We start from the raw sequence: 18,844 nt of genomic DNA, 5'->3' as shown, positions 1-18,844 counted from the left end.
ACCACCTTGGGACAACAGCACAGAGGGTGCTTGAGGGCAGCTTGGAGGGGACAGGATACAAGCTGGGACTCCAGCCTGGGTCTTTCCGGGGAGCCCCTCCCCCCAATCCATACCAACTCCCAGGGAGGCAAAAGGCTTCAGGAAAGGCCCATGGGCCAGGAGCCAGGGGGGCCACAGAGAACACGGACCCCAGGTGGGGCTGCCGAATGTCTGAGTGTGGCCTCACTCATGGGGAAGAGCTCAGTCAGGGAGACCAAACTCCCTTACAGCAATCCAGGCTGAATCCAGGGCTGCCCAGAGGCAGGGCGTTGCAGCAGTTGGAGAGCAGAGGTCTGGGAAGAGAGGTGGAGGGGCTCTGTCTACTGGGGAGACAGGGAGGCTGGGGCTTGGAGCTGGGGTCCAGGCTCCCCAACTCGCCCTTCCCCATCCAAGCTTTGGCAGCTCAGCCTGACGTCACTGGATGAATCCTGAGCTCCATGCCTGTCCAGAGAGACAAGGTGTATCTCTTGATTCCTGAGAAGGAGCAGGGGTGGTTCAGAGCTGTGGAGAAAAGGGTAGCAGACGGCTGGAAGAGGCAGGCAGCCTGGAAGTTGACCTCGGCAACCTTGGCCAGGAGAAAGGGTACTCCCACCATCCCAACCCTCTAAGGACAGAGAGCTGTTAGAGGCAGGCCTATGAGAAAGTGGGGTCCTTGGCCACTCACTACAGTGCGTAACCCCGGCAATCAGCTGAGACTGAAGTGATGCCCAATGCTCCTCCACCTCTGCAGTCTAGATCCAGTGATAATGGAGGCCAGGACACCAGGCAGGGGAGTGGGGGCACATGGCAGTGGGCTCCCACGTTTCTAGCGGGATGACACCATGCGGCCCCCAGCTGGCTAGGATTGGGGCAGGGAAAGTGACCCTTAGTTCCCAGCTGGCCCATGCGCTGTCTGGGGGACACACTTCTTTTTCCCTTGACCATGGGCGAAGACTTGCCCATTTGATAGGCCCCCTTCCTTAACCCTGCGTGTGAGGCTCTGGTGAGAAAGGGAGATGGGAACTGGCTACCAGAAACTGGAGGCGCTGGGATCCCAACTTGCAGAGGGAGGGGTCGACATTCAACAAAGACCTTGGTCCTGTTGTTTTAAATAAGAAATTTATTGCAAATATAGAAATTGATTCTCTCCATACAGGAATCTCCGAGTTGAGGAAAACAATTTCGTGCCATTCAGTTTAAAACAGGAAATAGGGAAGAGGGAGAGGCAGATATAGGGAAGAGAAAATAAATGAAGTTACCCCTCCCCCCACCCCAAAAAGAAGAAAAGGAGAGTTCAGGCCCCGCCACGGGAAGAAAGGTCCACACACAGCTGGGGTTCACAGGTTCGTAGCCCGGGGCCAGGAGCCCAGCTCTGCACGACCCAAACCAGGTGCCAAGCCGTGGGACAGGATGGATGGGCTGGTGGCTCCAGGGCCAGGGTTGAGGGGTGGGGGTGGAGGAAGCCAGGGGACAAGAGTGGACCCCCCTCGGCCCTGCCCAGCCCTGTGCTTGTTTGGCAAGGGGCAGGTAAAGGAAGGAGAGGCTGACCAGACCCTCTCAAGACCACCCCATTCCACCCCCTTTCTCTCCCTACTTCTCAGCAGCAGTGATGGAACTTAATGGGGGACTCGGTGGCAGGCATGAGAACAAGGAGTCTAACACCGGTTCTGTCCTAAGGGTGGGAGGACAGACGAGGAGCACGGCAGCTCCTAGGACCGAGGTGGCTGTGAAGCAGCGGTCTCGGCAGAGAGGAGACCAGCACTGCCCTCAGGTAAGCCCCAACCTTCACTCTGGCCTGGCGGGCAAGCTCCGGGGAGCCCCTTAAGCCCTGTGGGGCTCTCACACCCCCAGGCTTCCTCATGCCTGACCACCCATCCCAACACCTCAGAAAGAAGGCCCCAACTCCCTCCTCAGGAATGTGGTGGGATGCTGCTGAACCCTGGGGTCTTTGCAGGGAAGGGCCAGAGTAGTGGAGGTCACCGGAGGAGGTACGTGGGGGAGTCCAGCCCCTCCTAACAACCTTACTTCTCCCCCCTCCCATGTCATCCTCCCCTGGCTAGCGGGCTAGTCCTCTGGCTCTGTCGTTCAGAGCTTGGCTCCCCTGCCCTGAGGGTTCCCCTGGCCCCTCCCCACTCTATTCTCCCGATTTTTGCTTCTCTGTGCATTTTGTGGCTGTCCCTTCACTGCATGTAAGCCCCTTATAAGCCGGGACCTGTCACTCTTGTCCCCCATGTCTGGCCCCTTTCCTGGCCTTAGTATGTTTTGAGACCCTAGAAGATTTCTTTCCTTCCCCCTCCCTGTGCTTCTGCTTCCCCATCTGTTAACATGTCCAGGACAGGAGGGGTGCAGGTGGGCGACTCCTCGCTAGGAACCTCAGAGCCCTTCGACCAGGCTCAGACTCTTCTCCCTGCCTCTCTGGGATTCTGCAGACCTCCTCTCCCCAGGTGGGTCTTTCTACTCCAACCCCCACCCCCCGCCCCCGCCCCCGCCGCAGACAGTCCCTTCCCAGCCTGGACACAGGCCACCACCGTCCTCCTGCTCTGTCCCCTAGGAGGGGTCAGGGGTGAGGAGCCTCTGGGGGGCCAACACAGGCCCCTCCTATGGAGAGGAGACAAGCCTGGGACCCCCGAGGAGGTGGCCACCCCAGACTAAGCTTTCTTCCTGCCAGACCCCGACTTTTCACTTCTGGAAGGCCATTAGCTCCAACAGAAGGGTCACGGTCCCTACTGCATTCTCCAGGAGACCATGGGTGTCCCTTCCCGGGAACAGGTGCCAAGGAAGGAAGCTCCTGTGAAGGTTTATTCAAAGAGGCCAGCCAGCCTCCAGAAGGTCCAGGGTGCAGCAACCCCACTCCACTAGGCCCCCCTGTCCCCTTCCTCCCCAGGAGACCCCACCCCCCTTCCCTTCTCTCTTGGTTTCATGCCCTCCTGGCCTGCCCAGGCCATGGCACCGGGGTCCACCGTGCTCATCACCATTACAAACACAGGACCCCGGCCAGCCAGATTCCTGGACGTAAATGTTCACCAGTCTTTTGTGAATATTTTGTCCTGAACAGGACACAGGACATAGATGCAGGAAAGCCTCTGGGGTGAGCAACAGTGTGTGCCCCACTCCCCAGAGCTTTGGCCTGGCCTGGGCACCCAGGAGGTCATCTTATTCTGCTTCATAGACCTGTATGCCCTGGGCTGTGAATGTGGGTTCAGCTCCTGGAGTGGAAGACCCTTGCGGTTAAGATGGGGACCTATCCTCTGAAGCCCCCCAAAGTCAGCCTATCTGAGGTTTTTATAGGTCATCTTCAGCCAAGAATGAAGGGGAATTGAGGGGAGCTCTGGCTCCTGCTGCAGGATTCCTCCCCATGGGCAGTGCTGTCCCTAGGCCAACCTCAAGGGAGGGGCTCCCCCTATGGGTTCTTCCCTCAGGGCCTCAAGCTCCCCCCTTGTAGAGCCACCCCAAGCTCGGCCTCCTGTACTCAGCAATGTGACTGACTCTCCCGGCAGGCAAATCACCAGACCCCTTCCTTTTGGGGAGCTCCCACTTCTTCATCTGCAAAATGGGAGCAAGTGGGACAGAGGAGCAGTCCCCCCAGGTGCCCTTCCCTGGGGCTGCCCTTCCCTGGCCAGGAAGAGGCTGATGGGAGGAGGGGAGGCGGCACTTGTGGGCTGGCCCTGATGTCCAGAAAAACAGGAGGTGGGTCGGAGGGCGGTGGGTGTTTTTGGTGGCACCTGTTTTGGGTCTTTTGCACAGCGGGCCCCTCCCTGGGTTTCAAGAGCTGCTTGTCAGATCACAACAGAGGGAATGTGGGAATGGGAGCGCGGCGGGGAGGGAGGGAGGGCCAGGGAGTCTGGACAAACTGGCACATACACGACAGATGTTTGCTCAGAAAAATACAGTAAAATCGTCATGCAAATATAACAGGGAATCTGCTTTCTCACATCACTGGCTTCTCTGCTTGCTTTTCTGTTTCATCAATCCAGTGTGAGGAGAGGTTGGGGGCAGGTTTTGGGGAGTTGGGAGAGGTCTGCTCTGCATGTCCATGCTGGCCCTCTCCCCTCCACTTCCCCAGGAGAACAGTCCTTTCTTTGCAAATGTCACCCCAAAAGTGAGCCCCAGGCTTGGTCTGTCCCCCAAGTGGGGCTCAGTTGAGCCCTAAGGCCCCATTCCCCTCCACTGTCCTCCCCCAGGAAGGTCGCTGGAGCCTACCACCCAGGGAATGGCGCTAGCTTTCCTGGTCAGAATCCCCTCCACAGTATAGGTCCCATCCAGCATCCACCCTCACCCCACAGTCACACCCCCAAAACTCAAGAACCCAACTGAGTGACAGGCCACAACCAGGAGTGTGAGGAGAGCCCAGTGGGCTCCTTCCACTCCTGAGGTGGGTGGGGCGCCAAGGGGCACATGGGCAGGTGGGCAAAGCTAGAGTCATCTCACTCCCCACTGGCCAACCTCCCTTCCACAGGTGCAGGGGCGCTGACTCCCACCCCTCAGCACCCTGTCAGTGTTCAAGACAGTCTCCAAGACAGTCTCAGGACCCCAGATCCGTCCCTTAGAGCTGACCCCAGGAAGCCCCCAGCTCTTGAGAAAGGCAGCCACCCCATCTGGCCCTGCCTTCCCTCACCGCCCTCTGCCACCCACACTGACTGAGAGAGAACCCCCAGAAGCCCAAACGGTCCCAACTGCCAGGCTCTGGGTTGCCATGGTGACAGAGGCAGGCCAGGGAGGGGGAGGGGCCCCAGGAACCCAGCCTGCTCCTTCCCAGTAGGGGTGTGGGGGGGTGCTCACCATTTGTGCTTTGTTCGATGTTGGGTGGGTGTCAGCATGGGAGGAGCGGCCATTTCCATGAAAACATGGGGGCCTCTCAGACCAGTGGGTAAGGTGGGGATAGGTAGCCAAGAGGGTGTGAGTGGAAAAACCCCAGAAGGCCCTCCTTCCTCTGGGCAGGCTGAGATGCTGCCTGGAGAGCCCACAGCAGGGGTCTGGCAGGTGGGACGCCAGGACGTAGGGGCAGAGTCAGGAAGGCCCCCACTGGACTCCACCCCCCACCCCCCCCCCCGGCTGCTCTCAGGTATCACAGTTCACCCCTGCCCTTCTGGGATGAGTAGGGGTCTTGGAGGCCCAGAGAGGCTGGGGGCCGGGGTGTAGAGGCCTGCACCTGAGATGCGGAGGCCGCTGGCCCAGCCGCTCTCCTCAGACCCCGTCGACAGCTCCCAGGCTACTTGGAAGACACTTGAAGGGGGCTGGTGGACCGTCCCATGCCTGCACCTCCCCTACGACCAGGACCTCCCACTTCTCCTGGGTGCTGGCATCAGTGGGCAGAGACCCCCCCACAGCCGCCCATGAGGAGTTCCATACTCTGGGGGCGTGGCCATGAGCCTTTCTAGAAAGGAAAAGCACCTGCCTGACCCTCAGCTCCAGGAGACCACAGCTCTGGAACAGATAGCGGATGGACAGAGGGTGAGGGCCCCAGAAGAGCCACTGGGGGAGTGGGGGACAACACTGGGCTGGGAAACTGGGAGACTGCCTCTCACCTGCCACGTGACGCCCTTCCTCTGGGCCTCGGTCTCCCTATCCATAAAGGGAGAAAACGATGCCCAATGTCCATATGCTACTAAGTCTCCCAGTAACCTGTCCCCCATTTGGGGGACCCACTCCCTGCCCCAGGGGAGCTTGGGTCCATCTCCACCCCAGGCTCCTTTACCCCCAAACCTGTCCCTAGTCCCAGAGCCCCAGACCCCACACCCTCCTCTGGCTTCCTCGTCTGCCCCTCCCCCCTCCCCTCCGCCCCCAACCGAGCCCGCACACCCCAGCAGAGTCCCTGGGCAGCACAGTAAAGACGACTGGTTTCGGTATCAGTGTGTAAACTTTAAGGAGAACATGTCTTTGTTTTCCTGTCCGTTATTGTCGGGTGGTGGTTGTTCACAGTCAGGTGGTGGTCACGTGTGTGCGTGGGTGCGTGCGTGCGGGTGTGCGTGTGCGTCCACTCCTCGGCCCCCAGCGCGCCCCGCCCGGCCGCCCCGGCCCTTCCCCGCGTGCCCCTGGCCCTCCCCCTCCAACCTCACCAGGGTCGGGGGTGGGGAGAGGGTCACAGCTTCTGCTGGGCCGAGACCCCCTTCCAGTAATCGAGGATGTCATGCAGGTCCTCGTCCTTGGCGAACTGGACCTTCTTGCGCAGGGCGTGGCCGGCGGCCATGTACACCTCCTCCCGGTGGTGCTTCTTGTAGGGCCGGAAGCGTTCCCAGATCTTGTGCGTGCTCTCGGAGGAGTACTCAGGGCTGGAGGAGTAACCTGAGTAGTAGTGTCTGGGGGAGAGCTGCGAGTAGGTGGAGTCCCGCTTGGTGCGGGTCAGCGGCTTGAGGAAGGACACGCGCTGGCTCAGGCTGTCGGTGCCCTCCTCGTAGTACAGGGCCGGGAAGCTGTGCCGGTGCTCGCTGCAGTGGTAGGCGGGCTTCACCTCCAGGTGGTGGACGGCGCCGCCACCACCACCGCTACTCCCGCTGCTGCTGGCCGGCACCAATGGGAGCCGGTCCAGCGGGCTGTTGAGGGGGCTGCCCTTCTCGATGTACTTGGAGTCGCCCTTGGCCAGCCCCGGAGTGGCCGGATGATCCGGCACATCCAGGCTGAAGACCTTGGCGCTCTTGATGGAGCCGCTGGAGGAGACGCTGCAGGTCTTACGAGCCACGGCGGCATCGGCGCTCAGCTGGCGCTGCAGCGGGTGATGAGAGCCCTCCTTATAGGGGGGAGAGAGGAAGCTGGGCCGCTCCAGCACGCCAGGAACAGGGGTGGCGGTGGAGGAGGTGGTGGAGGCCGCAGGGAGGGACTGGCACTCGAAGGCCATCTCAGGGTCCCCGCCACCACTGCCACTCCCCAGGAAAGAGGCCGAGTCCAGCTTGAGGGCATCGATGCAATTGTTAATGATCTGGTTGACCTTGTCCACCTCCTTGGCGATGGTGGAGATCTCAGCAGCCGAGCCCTGGCCGTTCTCCAACTCAGGGAGGTCATCCTCCGGCCGCGCCAGGCCCTCGCTGCCCGTGCCCGTGCGTACCTCGATATAGTTGCCCTTGGTGGCCACCTTTGGCGTGTCCAACCCAGCCTCCAGCCCCTTGGAGGTGGTGGGCAGCTTCTCCCCGATCATGGAGGGGATGGAAGACATTCGGGACACGGGCAGCACAGGGGGCTCGCCCAGCTTCTGGGTGGCGTGGACAACGGAGCCGGCGTCCACGTCCGCCCCATAGCGCATCTCCAGGATGGTTTTCTTGACCTTGACCGACTTCTGCTTCTCCTCCTGCATGCGTCGCTTGCGCAGGCAGTAGTAGACGGCTCCCAGCACGATGACCATGCCGAAGAGACAGCCCAGGATGGTCATGATGTAGTGGGTGGTGGTGGAGGTGCTGGGTGCCAGGTCGCCGGGCACTGGGTCCCTGGTGGTGAAGGTCAGGCAGGTGTGATTGAAGCGGCGGCTGTTTCGCAGTGAGGTCACGCAGAAGGTGTACTCGGTGTGCGCCCGCAGCTTGTCCAGCGTCACGATCTCCTTCTTGTTCTTGAGGGTCATGACGTCGGAGAAGTAGCTGTTGTTGTACTGGACCAGCACGTACATCTTGCTGTACGGGTGCGGGATGATGACCACCAGGGTGGCCGAGGTGAAGGTGACCTGGTGCAGCTTGATGGCCGGCCCCGCTGACGCGTCCGTGGTGGACGAGGCTGGCGGCTCCACTGACAAGATCTCGTCGGGGCTGAAGCCTGAGTTCTCGTCAGGCTCCCTCTGGGTGTCGGTGGAGTAGGGCGTGGGGTGGCTTGCAGGCCGGGCGGGCAGCGAGCCATTTCGGCACTTGGCCTGGAGCACGGTGATGGCGTTGAGGCTGTGGTAGGGCCGGGGCACCAGCAGTGGGTAGCCAGCGAACTCACGTGGCGACTCGCACTGCAGGCGGTCATAGTTCTTGGTTACATTGTTGAAGACCACGAGCCAGGCCAGGAAGCCGAAGAGGTCGCACTCGCAGTTGAAGGGGTTGCCGGCCAGCTCGCACACCATGAGGCTGGCCAGGCTGGCGAAGGTGGCGCCGTCGAGACGGCTGAGGCGGTTGGAGGACAGGTCAATGCTGATGAGGCTCGGGCACTCGGAGAAGGCGGCGGGCGTCACCACCTCGATGAGGTTGTGCTGCACGAAGAGGAACTGCAGGCGGCCCATGCCCCGCAGCATGCCCTCGGTCAGGTTGCTGAGCTTGTTGTAGCCCAGCTGCAGCACCTGCAGGCTCGACTGGCCCAGGAATGCGCCGTCCTCGATGTAGGAGATCTCGTTCTTGGTGAGGTTGAGGTCGGTGAGGTTCCCGAAGCGGTTAAGCGAGGAGTAGAGCACGGCCTTGAGTTTGTTCTCGTTGAGCCGCAGGTCATGCACAGTGCTGTTGATGTGCTGTGGGATGGTCTCGTAGGGTGGCTGGTTCTGGCTGCAGATGGCCAGCCACACGTACCCCTTGTCGCCCTCGATGAGCCAGCAGTCCGCGCGCACGGTTCCCGGCCGGCACACACACAGCAGCGCGGCCGCGCACAGCCCCAGGCGCAGCATGGCTCCAGCCACGGCCCCCTCTCAGGCCTGGCTCAGGGTGGGGGGCCGGGGCGCCGGGGGACCTAGTGGCCAGAGGTTGGGGCCAGCAGCACAGTCCTCCCTGGGGCTGCCACCATCTTTTGGGGGACCCCCAGCTCGGGGGCCCCAGGTGAGGTGGGCACGGCCAGTGCCAACTGTCAGGGGGCCTTCTGGGGTGCTACCCACAGTCGCCGGGCACCAGAGCCAGACCAAGGCCAGGGGGGCTGCAGGCCCCACAGCCTGCTTCCCCGAGGTGTTCTTTTCCTGCCAGGAAGATGCCCAGGTTCTCGGGGCTTGACTTCCTCTGCCTCTTCCTCTTCCTCCTGGGGCTCGGGGCTCAGAATTTCAGACGACTCCCACAGGAGGCTGGAGACTGGGACTCTGAGAGGGGAGCACGAAAGATGGGGACAGGAAGGAAGAGGCGCGTCTGTCACCTGGTTCCTGAAAGGCAGCACCGAGAGGGGGTGACAGATCAGTGTGAAGGCTCAGGGCAGCCCTCTAAGCTCCAGCACAGGCCCCCAGCCCCACTCCCACCCCCTCCCAGGGCGTCCTGTGCCAGCAGCACTCTGGGTCCCTGTTACATAAAAGAAGGGAGGTGGCAGGGGGGCAAGAGGGGGAGGAGGGGGCCAGAGGACCTGGGAGGAAGGAGATCAAAGAAACAAGAGGGAGGGGGGAGGGGACAGTGTCTGAAGCCAGTAGACAAAGAAAGGAGACTGGAGACTTAACAGGGCAGGGGCAGATACACATACACGCATCAGCATCCTCACGTCCACACTCGTCCACCTGCCGGCACAAAGACCCACATGCCCCCATGTGAATCAGAACTGCATAGCAAGCTCACATAGACAGGTGCGCACAACCACACACACACACTCAAGCACACCTACAGTCTTGTGTACGACAACAGGCCTGTACACACATGGCCACGTATCCAGGCAGCCACCCTCCAATCCAGAAAAGAATTAAGGAGCCCAGCAAAATGCCTCCTCTCCTCCATGCCCAAAGATAAATAATTCATTTGTTGTGTAACTGCTCTTGTTCCAAAAATAATTCCCTTGTCTCGGCTTCCATGGGGGAGGGGGAGCAGAGCAACATGGTTGTGAGCCCCCCAGGCAGGAGGTGCACAGCGGCTGGGGTCTCCCGCAGTGGGAGGGCAGGAGATGAACTCTTCTTACTGCAAAAGCAGAGCCGAAGGAAAGAGAGGGTGAGTCTGGGAACCCAGACACACTCCCAATAGCCCCTCCTCAAAGTGCTTTCCAGTAGGGGGCACCCCCAACCCTGATCCCACAAGGGTGCCTCAGGCAGAAGTCAGAGTCATCGGGAATGCCCAGGCATCTCCTCAGTGGCTGGAGAGTTAGAGGCCCAGAGAGGGGCAGTGACCTGCCCAGAGTCACATACTGCAGCCTGGGTCACGGCCAGGATCAAGGCTCCTGAGCCAGCAGCATTCGGGCCTGGAGCCCCATCCACCCTGCCCCATTAGTTAGATGGACTGCACCGTCTCTGAGTCTAGTCTCCACATCTGTAAAGTGCGGACCAGGCCCCTGCCAGGCCTCTGATAGGGGGAGAAGTAAAGTGAGCCATGTTGCTCATGCTTGACTTGCAGGGGGTCAGGGGAGGCTGTGCAGGGCTCTCGGCCTGCAGACCCTCAATTTCGTGAATTTCAATCTAGGGGGGACTTGCCCTGGTCTCCTAGCAAGCCAGACACGGCCCGTCACCCAGATCAGTCTCTCACACCCAGTGCTTTCCTGGCTGTGGGAACAACTCGGCCCTCCCTCCCTCCGTCCTGGGCACTGGCCAGGGATATGAAGATTAAGCCAGAGAAACCCATGTTTGGATCAAGGGAGCCAAAGACTGTTCAAAAGGGCCACCTCTGCCTCCCGCTCCTTCTCCCGAAAAACTCCAGGCAAGAGAGCGCTTTAAGAAAAAGTGTGAAACCTTTGCAGTTAAAAGCAAAACCAATTTACAGCCCTGAGCCCCAGAGGGCTGGAACTGAGGAAAGGGAAGTGGAGAGGGAGAGAAGTCCCCAGAGCAGCACAGGCAGGCAGTTTTCATTGAGGTGGCAAGTGAACAGGGCATCCAGATGTCCCCTCAGATGGAAGGCTGATGCAGCATCAGAGGCTGTGATTATCACGGTTGCCACAGGGGGTCAGCCTCACACCTCCTTGACGCCCCCCCTGCACCGCCCACCCCTCCCTGCCCCCACACCGACCGGTCCCTGGGCCAGCTCAGGCTGAGGCCGGATGGGGGCAGGGGAGTAGGTAACCACGAGGCTGCGAGGCTGCAGGTCAAGATGGGGTCCCCAGGCAGCAGAGAGCATTTTTGTCCTTGGCTCTGCCAAGCACATTCTCAGGGCTGGAGTCAGGAGACCTAGGCTCCCTTCTGACGTGGCAGCTGGCTCCCAGGGGGCCTCAGGCCAGTCCTACCCGCTGGGGCCTCAGTGCCCCTCCCCGCCAGGCAGGGAGGTTGAACCGGAGGAGGCTGACTTGCCAGGTCTGTCCTGTCAGAGGACCCTCCGTCTGTGCCTCTGCCGGCTGGGAACGTCTGGGGACCGCATTTGTATGCAGGTGATGTGCAGGTGTGCACTGGCTCAGCGCACCAGCTGTGCTGGCGTGTATGAGTAGACGTGTGTGCAGGCCAGCGTGTGCACACGCATGCCTGTGTGCACGGGTCATGTGCCCGCCTGGCCAGCTACAGGAGTGAACGGCAGAGTAAGAAGGGGCTATCTGTGAGTGGAGGGGTGGGAAGGGATGCACGTGGGGCATCTCATGGAAATGCAGGCAGGTGCCTGCCTGTATGCTGACATGTTAATAAGCATGTGTCCCACATGAATGTGTATGTATGCACATGCGCGACTTTAGCCGCATCAGGCCCCACCTCCCACCCTCAGATCTGAGTTGCTCAAAGTGGAACCCACTCAGGCAGACCTAGCAGCTAGCAGGCAGGCAAAGCTGGCCAGACTCTTGGAAATCCCAGGCCAAGCTGAGGGTGTGGGAAGAGGCAAAGGGGAGGGGAGTGGAGTAGGCGAAGGGGCCCAGGCTTGAGGGAGGGCCGGAGCGGGGTTGGGGGCTCACTAGCCCTGCCCTGCCTCCTCCCTTCCCAAACAGTCCAAGGTGTACAGTGGCACCTGTGCCCCTAGCCTAGCCCCTCTGAGTTCTGCCCACCTTGGCCCTCAAGGTGACCCCGCCCTCTCTCCTGCTCCTCCTGGTGTCCAGCTCCCCCCTCCCTCCCCCATGACTCAGAGTGGGGAGGAGGCTCCCCATTACCCTGTCCCATCGTCCCATGTGCGTCAACTGCCTGTCCCTGTCCCCGGGCTGCCTGCCCACCACCCGTCGAGGCCTGACGCAGCCAGGGAGGGGGGACGGCAAGGCCGCTAAGGCGCTGACAGCAGCACTTGGCCCCCCGCCCGGCTGCACACCCACTCGAGGTGTGGGGAGGGGTGTGCCGGCTGCTGTGCTGTCAGGCCTCGGGCTGACGGTTCTGGGGGCCGGGCCTCCCCCTGCTCCCACAGGAGTGATGCCCCAGCCCAGACACTAGTGGGAGGAACCAGGGCCCTATCCGCCTCCCCCCACCCTGCCCCACACGCCAGGGGCTGGTGAGAGAGAGAGGAAGTGAGGAGCTGCAGCCCAGAGGCGAGAGCTGAGGAGGAGGGAGAAGCCAGAATCTGGAGCCAGCTGAGCAGGGAGAGACAGAGGAATAGAGATAAATGGAGAGGGACCATGGGAGACGGAGGAATCGATCGGCAGAGAAGCACGGCGTGATGACAAATGTGGGGGGTTCGAGGGAGGGCACACAGTCCAGCTGCCCACTCCTCCCACCCACCCAGGGGCCAGGGAGACAGATGAGCACTGAAGCCACCAAGATGCTGTCTGTGACCAGCCCGGGAGGGGGGTGGGGAGCGGCCGGAAGCGGCTGTTGGAAGCAGAGGTGTTTACTGCCCAGGACGCAACCGGTGCAAAACCTGTGAGGGTATGGCCACCATGGGAAGCCAACTGTGGGCCAGTGGCCGGGCGCCAGGGCTTGTGCGGCAAAGAGTAGTGCTCCCAGCTGACCTGGACCCCTCCCCTAATGTCCCACCCTCACCCCACTCCCATAGGTGTGGGGTATTGAGTGAACTCTGGCCAGAGAGGGGGGCAGACCAGCATCTCTTCGAGGGTCTCTCTCTCCTGCCACCACAGAGATGGAACATGGCAAAATTGGGGGGCAGCATGCCATCGAGGGATCCTGGGGACCCCAGTCTAGCAGGCTACACACTGCATGATGTCCACTCCCACGTGGACACCCCTGCACAGAACGAAGAGACGGCAAGCCCATGAGGGTCTGAGAGGAATTGAAGAGGGGCCAGGGGTCTTTGTTCAGAGCTGGGCACGGCCTCAGAACATCCAAGTCACTCTGGGCAGGGCCCTCCCCTCTCTCCAGGGCTCAGCACCCACCCTCAAGCCGCCGGTCGTCCCTGTTGGATCTTGTGCCCTCCTCCTCCAGTGGCCAGGATTCAAGACCCCTCCATGGACTCAGGATCCTAGAGCCTCTGAGCAGCCGGGAAGAGGCATCCTGGCTCTGCTCAACCCCAGTCACTGTCAGAGGGGAAGCTGAGGCCAGGACTGGGGAGGGCACATCTGGCTGGTAGCAGGTCCGCTTAAGACCCAGGGCTGCAGTAACAGACCCTGATACGCCAACCTCAAATCCTCTCTGGGAGCTTACTCCCCAGACATGGGCCCCGCCCCCCAGCTGCCCCAGGACACCGGGCACGGGAGAGTTTCTCTGCCTGGGAAGTGGGTTTGAACGATCCCTCCCTGCAGGGCTGCAGGGCAAGCACGCTGCCTGGTGCAGAGCAGGTAGCCTCAGAGAATGTTAGCTACCATCCTTCATGAGGCTCTTCTTATTTCCTCACAAGCCCATCAGGGTTCCCCTGGACTCAGGCTCCCTGAAGCCCTTGGTCACATCTCCCCAGACCCTTTCACTTCAGGCTGACCACCAAGCTCCCCAGTCAGAGGGGAGCCTTGACCTCTCCACCCCAGGCTGTGGGGCTGGGAGGGTCAGGGAGTCATTGGGCCACTCCTCCTGCTTGGGCTGGGCGAGAGGATGAACAGGGTAAAGGCCTGTGTGTCCCCAGGCTCAGGGCGGCTTGGGTGGGGAATGGGGGTGGGCAGAGGCCAGAAGGCAAGAGGTGGGGCCGCTGACTCTGAGACCTTGGGTCCTCTCCAGACCACAGTTTTTCCACCTGTGTGGCAAGGTGAGTGTCTCCCAGTCCCCAGGGCTCCCAACAAAACCCTAGGACTCAGTGGAGACAGACACACTCTCTCCTGGCGAATGCATAGCTCCTGCCCATAACGTCACATCCTCATGGATGTTGGTAGGGTCCCGGGAGTGGATGGGGGAGATGCCGTGCGTGTTCGACCTCCCAGGAGCGGGACGTGAGGCTTAGCCAGGAAAATCTCATTTGCAGCAGCTGATCAGCCCTGGCACGGGCTTCTCCCTGAGCTGGCTGGCCAAGGCTCCCTGAGGTGCCACTGACACTGTCCGTGTCAATGCCATTACCCAGGATTAGGAGAACCGAGGACCCCTGGGGTCCAGCCAGAACTTGAGGGGCAGGTGGCCACCTCACCTCTGCTGGAAGCATAGCACCAAACTAGGGGTCCTAGAGGTCGGCTGCCACCGCTCTGCCCTCAAGGACAAAGCCTGCCACCCCCTGGGAACTAGATACTGAGTCTTGTCACTGCCTCCACCTCACCAGGGCTCCTTGGGCAGGCTGCTCTGGGCCTTGCTTCCTCACCTGTGAAATGGGATAATTATACCTTCGCCCCTGAACTACTGTCTGGTAAATGAACCATCAGGATTTCAGGTACAAAGAGCCCCAGCTGCAGGACAGAGAGGAAAATAAAAAGCATGGATGTGGGAGGCAAAGGGTCCTGAGAGTGAATGCTGTGCTGTGTGACAAAGGGCACGTTAATTAACCTCTCCGGGCTTTAGTCCCTTTCCCATAAGAGCGACACAGCTAAACAGACTCATCTGCATCTGATATTTCACATTCCTTGAATCTCGTATTAGCCCTGCATGGTTGATGCTGTTGGCTTCATCTAACAGATGAAACACCAAGGCCCCCTCCTTCCCCAGCTTCCTCCAAAGAGCTGGGTCCATCACAGGGACTGGACATGTAGGCCATCTTGTGGGTTTCCTGCCCCTTGAGTAGACACCTCCCTCCCTACCAGGAAAGCATGTAAGAGTGGACCATCCATAAACCAAGAGAGAATTCTACATATCCATTCATCAGGAAGTACTTAGTCCAGGCCTCCAGGCCTATGCTCCTCCAGTATTCCCAGGCACATGCCCACCTCAGGGCCTTTGCACATGCTACTCTCTCTGCTTGGCATGCCCTTCCCCCAATATCCACACAACCCACTACCTCACTTCATTCAGGTCTCTGCTCAACTGCTCCCCTCAACCTTGCCCTCCCTGATACCAATTCTGAGATGATTCACTTGCTCTGGTCCCTTCAGAGCCCTCAACAATACCAGACACCATTTAGCTCCTAATCATTCCCTCCCCGCCCCCATCATAAAATCAAAGGAGGCTTTACCTTGTTCGAAACTGTAACCTCCATGCCTGGAACAGGGTCAGACATTTAGTAGGTGCCAGAACATGATGTGTGGAGTGACAGATCAGGGCTAGGGACAGGGACGAGGGACAGAAGGAGATCCTGGAGTCCCTGACTCCACTGAGTCAGGACTTGAACCATCAGCGGGAGGGGTTCCACTACTGATGAGGTGTTCATGGTGTGCAAGAAATGTGCTGAGCCTTCTCTTTAGCCTCATGGCCCTGCTGATGCCTCCTATCTCTCAGATGAGGAAACAGGCTCAGAGAGGTGCCATCATCTGCCCTAGACCACATAGCCAGGAACTTGAACTGGCCTGAGCTCTTAGAATTACCAGACTTCCCAGGAACCCTACAGATATGACTTCCCCTGACTTAAATACCTCCAGGGACAGGGATCTCAGCACCCATCTGAGGCTACTGACTCCCTTCTTGAACAGCTCTGACTGTTAGAGGTTTCTTTATATTACAAAGCCAGACCTAGCTGCTGTACCTCTGTCTGCTCATTGGTCCCAGCCTGCCACTGGCCAGGCACAGCCCATCTGTAGCCACTGTGGCCAAGAGCCCTCCTCAGAGGTCCTTCTGGTATTTGTTCAACTATTATCTCATGCTTCTGCCATCCACATATCCAGCCTAAACGGCCTCAAGTCCTTTACTGCTCTTCCTACTCCATGGTGTCAAGTCCCATACCCTCGGGTCCAGCCGTGCTGGGTCATGCTTGCTGTCAAGGTCCCTCCTAAAAGGTGTCACCTAGAGCTGAGCCACAGCACCAACATGGTTGGAGTGGTGACAGGCACCAAGGGACCCTCTGCCTCACTCGCTTCGGCTCCATGCTCGTTAGAGCAGCATGAACACGCACAGCAGTGTGTCCCCACCTTGTCCGAGATGCCAACCAAACCCCCAGGCCCCCTCGCACGTCCTGCAAGTTTGCCCCCATGCCCTCAGAACGCTGTCAGGCAGCTCCGGGAAGTATCTGTTTTGGTTTCACCCGAGGTGCCGGGTTTCCGTCCACTCCCATTCAATCATGTCTTGTTAGTCTCAGGCCTCCGTGCCAGCTGCTCCACATCTCGGGGGAGCTGGCTCCTGCCCCTGACACCGTGGCACCCGCTCCCGGCTCCGTGCCCTAGTACGCCAGGTGAGCAGGGTGTGCCGGCTGCATCCACGTCACAGGGAATCAGAGAACAGGCCCGCAGCTCAGCCCTGGGGTCGGGAGGGCACGCTGTCCAACCAGCCACACGCTCGGCCACGCTCTTCCACACCCACACAGCGTCACTGCACACCCACTGTGTGCCTGTGATGTGTGTTATTGCAGACAGACTTGCTCTACCTTCACCAGGTTTCCAACTTACCCAAAAGAGCTTAGTAAGAACACGGCCATATCAACAGCAACAGTTACGGGGTTAATTGGGTTGGCAAGGCCTTGATGCACGTGCACCCATCTCCAAGAGGAGTAACCTCGGCCAGAGAAGGGGGCTGGGCTAGTTTGCTGTGCCACGCGCTGTTGTGACACTCAGAGGGCAGGCTCTCTGTGTCACCTTGGGCAGGTCAGCGCCGTACCCCTCTGGGCCTCAGTTTCCTCATCTGTTTATAGGGATAACAGCTGAGTGCTTGTGTCTCTCTGGTTTGTTGGGGCCACCCCCAGCCCTCTGTGACTGCTCACTGGGTCATCTCCCAAGAACCCCACTGGGGCCTGGGCTTCCCCTGCTCCCAGGGGTGTCAGATCTGTTGTTGGCACCAGTGCTGGGTCCAGACCTCTGTGAAAGGAGGTAGGCAGGAGGATGGAAGGGCTTTTGGGAAACCACCCAGCAGCCTGGTAGGAGAGGCCCTGACACTGGTTCTGTGGGCAACTCTTCACATGGCCCACTCCCTGGTACCCACCCGCCGACCCTAAGCAACACACCAGCCACCCCAGCCACCCCCAGGACGACTGTGTAGAGCATGTGACCCTCCTGCTCACAGCCAAGAATGACCTGTATTAAAAGTCTGTCTCCTAGTCCCACTGCAGGAGTCATCTCTGGCTTTCCCAGAATCCCCCAGGCCATTCAAGGGACTGCCTCCTCCATCTGTGACTCCCCAACTGACCCCTGCTTTCCCCCACCTGACCCTTGCCTCCCCACCTTGCCCCTCACCCGCACCTGGCCCCTGCCCTCCCCCACCTGGCCCTGCCTTCCCACATGGTCTCTGCCGCTCACCTGGCCCCTGCCTCCCCCCACACCTGTCCTCTGCCTCCCCCATCTGCTCCCTGCTGGCCCCTTGGCCTTGGCTCCGGCACACCCCAGGCCCCGCTCAGCTGCAGCCCCGGGCACTACTCACCAGTCTCCACTGGACCCGCTCTTTCACCAGTGCCTGCGCACGCACGGCTGCCTCTGCCTGCATGGCCTCCATTCATTCATTCAATAAACATTTATGGAGCACCTACTATGTACCAGGCGCTGGCTAGGCCCACCCTCCCGGCTCTGCTCCCTCCAGGGCCCCAAGGGGTGAATATTTCCCTGCTTTCCAACACCCTCAGGGCTGCCCCAGGGCAGACTGGCACGGCTGGAGCCCACGGGGAGAAGCGGAGGCTCCGGGTGGCAGACAGCGCAGCCCCGGGGGCAAAATGAAAACAGAGTCCTGGGCTGACATGGGTAGGCCTAGCACTTCTCATGTGAACTCACTTAAACCTCTGCACAACCTCATGAGTCATGCTGTTATTATTCCCACTTTACAGAGGAGGAAACTGAGGTTTCACAACTGCTACAGAATGGCTTTGACCCTCCATGGCACCAGGCTCTGGGTCAAGCCATACTATGAGTTCCTGTTTCATCTGGACAATGGCTTTTTAAAAAAATTTTTAATTACATGCCAATGTTGATAACTTGGGAGATTTTATTTTTAAAATCCCCACTTCTGGAATGACTGGAAAACCTGGAAGAACTGGCTGCCCACCTTCTACATCTCTGCGGAGACAGGGCAGATGGCATGAGCCTCCCTGGTTCTGTAGCTCTGGGACATTCTGAAGGCATAGATCTTTTTGTGGGGATGGCAGGTCTCTGATTACGAATCTGGGGCTCAAGAGTTATGTAGTTCCTTGATCCTAAAAGTCTACTTGGCCTCTGTGTCACTGATGGTACAGGACTGCCCTGACCCATCCACAACCCTTGCTCGCCTCCAAGCAGGCCCACCAGAGTGGGGACCCCAAACCAGGAGAGCACCCCCACACAGCCCCTTGACCTGCCTGTCTCCCCACGGGGTCCCTGGCTCTTCAACAACGCTGCTCGGTTTGCTAGGTCCAGTTGGGGGCTTCTGCTGGGGTTTGGGAGTAATGGGCTCCCAAATACGATTCCTAGTCCATAAAACGTTGCCAGCCAGGATGGGCTGAGGCTCCCACCAAGGCTGCTGTGAACACCAGGAGGCATAAAGCCTTGGCTGCCCAAGCCACAGCCCAGAGCGGGTACTGCTGCAAAGGGCTCTGGGGCTTCTAGAATGGCCCCTTGCTCCTGCCCCTCCCCCAGAGCTTAGGTTCCCCTTGCTCTGCTTACCTGGGACTCCTGCCCACCCTCCCCATGGCCTCTCCCAGGCCACCACATGGGCCCATAGCCAGCCAGGGCCAGGCGCGTTCCAGGGTGACAGTCTATCACAATCCTGAACCAGGTGGTCGCATGGGGTCCCTCTCCTAGCCCTGAG

The 18,844-nt window shown here is 60.0% G+C and overlaps 1 protein-coding gene across 1 annotated transcript; it reads right to left on the bottom strand.

Annotated features, from left to right (window-relative positions):
- Window positions 1-5,838: 5,838 nt before the first annotated feature.
- ELFN2 (extracellular leucine rich repeat and fibronectin type III domain containing 2) lies at window positions 5,839-18,305 on the bottom strand. Its single transcript, XM_005887445.2, has 2 exons — window positions 17,492-18,305; window positions 5,839-9,031 (listed from the first exon to the last, which is right to left on the bottom strand). The coding sequence occupies exon 2, from the start codon at window positions 8,570-8,572 to the stop codon at window positions 6,098-6,100; it is 2,475 nt and encodes an 824-aa protein (XP_005887507.1). The 5' UTR covers window positions 8,573-9,031; window positions 17,492-18,305; the 3' UTR covers window positions 5,839-6,097.
- Between the last annotated feature and the right edge of the window lie 539 nt (window positions 18,306-18,844).

Source organism: Bos mutus, chromosome 5 (assembly GCF_027580195.1).
Source record: "Bos mutus isolate GX-2022 chromosome 5, NWIPB_WYAK_1.1, whole genome shotgun sequence".
Taxonomy (NCBI): Eukaryota; Metazoa; Chordata; class Mammalia; order Artiodactyla; family Bovidae; genus Bos; species Bos mutus.
Note: the sequence above shows the minus strand (reverse complement) of the source record. Positions and strands in the feature narration are given on the sequence as shown.

Excerpts from the sequence above, each read along its gene's own strand:
- ELFN2 (XM_005887445.2), bottom strand. The coding sequence starts at position 8,572 with ATGCTGCGCCTGGGGCTGTGCGCGGCCGCGCTGCTGTGTGTGTGCCGG.